The sequence below is a fragment of the Montipora foliosa genome, chromosome 8 (assembly GCF_036669935.1).
Source record: "Montipora foliosa isolate CH-2021 chromosome 8, ASM3666993v2, whole genome shotgun sequence".
Lineage (NCBI taxonomy): Eukaryota > Metazoa > Cnidaria > Anthozoa > Scleractinia > Acroporidae > Montipora > Montipora foliosa.
The window spans coordinates 52207063-52212062 of NC_090876.1; the positions used below are offsets into that span (position 1 = coordinate 52207063).

General features: G+C 38.0%; 1 protein-coding gene across 2 annotated transcripts in view; it reads left to right on the forward strand.

The window, feature by feature from the left end:
* Positions 1-5000, forward strand: part of LOC137967275 (methionine aminopeptidase 1D, mitochondrial-like) — a 10204-nt gene that overhangs the window by 230 nt on the left and 4974 nt on the right. Inside the window, exons 1-5 of one of the 2 annotated variants that reach the window (XM_068813799.1) lie at positions 1-359; positions 962-986; positions 2730-2961; positions 3443-3591; positions 4429-4471. The exon at positions 1-359 is cut by the window's left edge and continues 230 nt beyond it. In XM_068813799.1, coding sequence (XP_068669900.1) covers positions 329-359; positions 962-986; positions 2730-2961; positions 3443-3591; positions 4429-4471 — 480 coding nt within the window. In that variant the 5' untranslated portion in view covers positions 1-328. Of the gene's footprint in view, positions 360-961; positions 1008-2729; positions 2962-3442; positions 3592-4428; positions 4472-5000 lie in introns of both variants that reach the window. The other variant, XM_068813798.1, reaches the window with a different exon arrangement.

Genomic DNA, 5000 nt, shown 5'->3' on the forward strand with positions numbered 1-5000 from the left:
GAAACGTTTCATTCTTAATTGAAGGGCTTTGCTCTATATATCTGTACTTTGAACCCCTTCAACTAACTCGGGAAAAACTCATTGCGTCATTGCGTATCTAAATTACGCTCCGACAAAGGGAGACTGAATCCTTCTGCTTGATAGAATAAAGGTTAATGAAAAGCTCAAGATGCTCCAAGCTTGTTTTCACTTGTTCGTGAGGACTTCCGGTATTAAACCTTCTAAGGTGGAGTGAGAATGGGGTTAGCCACCTCCCCCACTACCACCACCGGAAGGACCCTTGGCTGTCCTCAAGAATTCGGACGGTGTGAGGTGCGGTAATTCAACGATGTGGGCGAAAAAGCTGGTTGACCTGATGCGTAAGTAAAACGATGTATGGATAGCATAAACATTTGGAGATTCACAGATTCGGAGGAAGTGGAGAAATAGCTGCCACTTCTTACTGCTGTTGTTAGCATTTGTACTTGTAGCTTTATGATATTGACGATGCACAATTAGTGGCGGAAAAATGAACCAGCATCGAAGCCCGAATCATAGTTTCTTTATTAATGACATCGTCATCCTTAACGCTGACTAGTTAGCCAACAAGAACGCCACAAGTTGACCAACAGCGAGAACAAAACATTTAACTGATCCATCGACTCGTGAAAATATGCATGTTTGCAGGGGTCATTCCATTTTTTTTTCTTTATCGGAACCCCCCAAAAGATGGCGAGTATTTGCAATGAAGGGCTCAGAATATTTTTCAAAGACACTGACAGATTTCAACCCTTCGGACAACTTTTTCAAAGGTGCAGACAAACTATTAACCCTCCGCATTTTACTTTTGGAAGGGTCAGGACAAAGAACTTGCAGTGAAGATTTCTGCCATCTCAGGGGGTGCTAATAGAACAATCCGTTGGGATTATCAGTAACCATATACCCCTATTGGTTAGATGTCTGGCTATGATTTTCTCTGCAGGTAAAGAAGTAACTCTGCTAGAAAGGTTTGTGCATTGCAGATGCAGGTAGGTAGTGTTGGATACTTAGCTTCAAACAATAATTTTGTGGAGAAGACATTTGCCAATACAAAATTTGTTCCAAGCACTGGGATAAACCAAAGAATACTTTGTTTTGATAAAACAATGAAGTTTATGTTTGCGGGCATAAAAATGGTTTGAGCCCAACTCAGACTCATAATTTTTAGCTCGAGCCATTTGGCGAGGGTTAAAATGAGCTCTGAGAAGGGCCCAAACATATTTATGCCCAAGAACAAAAACTGTATTACTATTATTCTCACTTTGGAGTGGAGGGCACTGAAAAAATGTAAACTTTAAATAAAGACAGCAAGACAGTCTGAACAATCACGCGAGTGTTTTATAACAAGTTGAATGGCTTTTATTTTCCCTCAATGAAAATATACCATCAAGCAAATTAAGCTGGCTAGTCTTGCCATCTGAGCTTTCAAAAATTGTAAGAGATGAAAGGAAAGTTCCATAAAGCTTATTTGAAAATGTTGAAATTAATTGTACAATTGCACAATTTTATGCTTTTCATTCAAGTTTATTTCAGTGGGCTAAAAAACATGTTAGCCCGCCAAATTATCCATTTTAACCGGCCAAATTCGCCACAATACCTGACAAAGTGATGATAATAGCCAATAACTTTTTGGTTGTCAAATTAATCAGGGGCTGCCACCCAACAAAAATTATTTCCAAAATGCTTAGTTTTCTCGGTTTTCACAAGACGTCACAGCCGCCATGTTTGTGCCCCTAAACAAAGAAACGGTGGCCATGTTTGTGACCCGACCCAATCCTCTATTATTATTCAAACTTTTTCTTTTACTTTGTTGAAAACGTGGCTGTTGATCACGCGAGTGAAAATCAACAACAGGAGGCAGTGTGGCGTAGTGGTTAGGACGCTTGCCTTGAGATCAGGAATTCCCGGATTCAAGACTCTGACCACTTGTTGAATTTGTTCCTGTAGTCCCTGGTTCAACTTCTCGGCCACACTTGTAAATAGCCAACTGGTTTGCCTCTGGCCAGTTGGGATAATTTCTTAACAGTTGTTGTTTTGTTCATTGTGTTTCATTGGCCTTGAAAAGCCCCTATGGGGAGTGGTCAATTAAGTATGTATTGTATTGTATAGTAATAGGAAAAAAAAATTATATGAAAATGCTAATTAAACAATTTTCTTGATTTTTAAAAATTTTGTTGGGGAAAAAAAGGGTGTTCTGCACTCTCAGGGTGATTATGAGCAAAATTCCTGCTCCCAGCTTGATAGTGAGGCAAAGGCCCAGCCAACCAACTTCCTAGCCAACAAAGGACCTTGTGAATCTAAACCGCTTGCCAAACTGGTCAAAACAGGTTTTTTTGCTCAACCTGCCAGAAGTTGAACCAGCGGTAAGCTTCTCGTGAATGAGTTCTCCTACAGTCTCCCCCCGTTCTCATCCAGCCAGCATAGACTGAAAAGCTAAAAAGATTTAACGTTTCCCAGCAAAAGAGTATGAAAATTAATTTAATAACAAGCTCTAAATCAACCCAAAAACTATGTCGCCTTTATATTGGGTCAGAGTTCAAAAGTACTTACCAGTCTTTGGCTTGATGACTAGTCGTTTGGAAGTTGAAATGAATCTGATCAAATCAAACCTCCCAAATGCTTCTGCAAGAGGGCTTTGAAAACCTCCTTTTACTACTTCCCTCATCTTACCTGCAGTGTAGGTTTAATTTTTTTTGTTTCTTAAACTACAGAAATTGTTCAACAAAGAGTAGTTCTTATGAAGTGATTACAGATTTAAGCCATAAAACGTCTCGTCATGGTTACGTACCACCATATATCAAACGTCCCCCTTATGCAGCAACAGGATTAGTGGCAAACCCTCCAGATTACATTGAAGTAAAAAAAAATGAGGACATAGCTGCCATGAAAACGGCTTGTAGAACAGCACGACATGTTCTAAATATTGCAAGAGATTATATCAAGGTGAGACTCAAGTTTAACTCCTTCATAACATTCAACAACATTTAACATTTCATACACTTCTCCATTGAAAATACATGTACAGTCCAATCAAAGTGCTATATATATCTCATAAACAAAAGGAGTAAAATAGATTGCAACCAATATAGAAATGATTGAAAAATGCTTGTCTCATAAAATGAGGAAAATGCATTCCAGAACATTGGCTTGTCTTGAGGATCAGAAGTAGCTTCCTGCTGGTGAGAATTTCCATCTATTAACTATGCTTTGTGGTAGACTAAGCCTACTAGTTGGCTCAGTCTAGTCAGGCTTTTTAAAATTTCTTTAGTCCCTAATTAATGTTCTGTGGGCTCATCTTTCAACTACTATCCCCTGCAATATATTTTGATAATCCTGAGAGAGGGTACATCTCTTCGTTTGAGAGTATTGGAATCCTAGCTTTACTGTTGATGTATTATTAAACTGTTTCATTCGATATGTTAAGGTAGGTGTCACAACAGAAGACATTGACAAAGTTGTTCACCAAGCAGCTATCTCATATGGAGCCTATCCATCTCCATTGAACTACAAAGGGTTTCCCAAGTCTGTTTGTACATCTGTAAACAATGTTGCTGTTCATGGAATACCTGATAGGTAATCAGTTGCAATTTATCCCAATCATAAAGTAATGTTTTATCACAAATGTTTGTATTTTAGAGAGTAGTGAAAATCATTACAAAAGAGCACACTGGAAAAACCACGAGGACATGCCCCTCTCCCCAATCTTTCCTTGTTTTTTCCTGTCATTCTTGAATCAATGCTTCCCACAATACTAGTATTGATTAAAAAGCTTTGTCTTCAAATGTGATACATCTCCTCAAAGGTTTTTGCTTTGAGACTTGGGACGTTGATCAAGCTGATCAAGTGAGAATAACTACCGGTAATAAGCCTTTTGCATAACTGTGTCACATGACCTTGTCAATCATAAAAAAATGGTCATGGCACAAAATAGATGCCAGAAATGGAAAGAGTGTGATGAAATTAGTAATAATGTCAATTTTGATGATTTTAGAGCAGTTTGAAAGTTTGAAAAATTTAAGAGAATTGTGTGCTGGGCTTTGCCATCCAGCAGCTGTTTTCCATAAATCTCAGTTTTTATGATTGACAAGGTCATGTGACACGGTCATGCAAAGGGCCTATTACGTTAGTTTCTGTTGTACTGTGTGGTGGCTGGCTGAGGGAGGGAAACTTGGTTGTTTCAAGTGAGTTGATACAAGTCAAAATATTGACCTCCAGTTAGGAAGAGGTGGCAGTTTGAGTGTTCACTTGCATAGCTTAAGAGAAAACATACTACAAACCACAACTAAAATAAATTAATAAAGTGTTTTTCAAATGTTTCAGGTATTAACAGCTTTTCTGGGTTTGGCATAGTCAATTCAAAATGTTTCCATATCATATTGGCCTATCATTCTTTCTGTTTTGTTGTTGCAGTCGGCCCTTACAAAATGGTGATATCATTAGTGTGGATGTGTCGGTAAGAGACATAATTATTGAAAAACCTTGTGTATAAGCTGCACTCATAGATAAACCGCACCCCAAATTTCAAGCATGGTTTTGAGAAAAAAGTAAAAACTTGAGAAATGCAAATTATCTGGCAAAAAGTTGTTTGTTTATATTCAGGACAAACTTGCCAAAATCTAATGTTGTGTATTTGCAGCGACCTAAAGAAAAAATCAACTCGTAAAATACCTTTCAAAAGCTTATCTTTAATTGATTTCTCTAATTCTTAGCACTGACAAGTCTTAGACTTCATTATTTAAGTCATTATTTAAGTCCAAAGTTGAAATAAAAACTGTGAAATTTGAGTGAAAATAAAGCGCAGGGAACGATACAATACATTTGCTATTAGCAGCCACACTGTCATTTACAGAAGGAAGCCTGGACTGAGTCACGTTGTTCACTGCAATCACAAACAACAGGGACATCAGTGGTGCTTTCCTTTTGTATGGAAAAACGCTGGAGAATTTTCTGCGTAAAGGAATAGAAAAAACTTCCTCAATCAA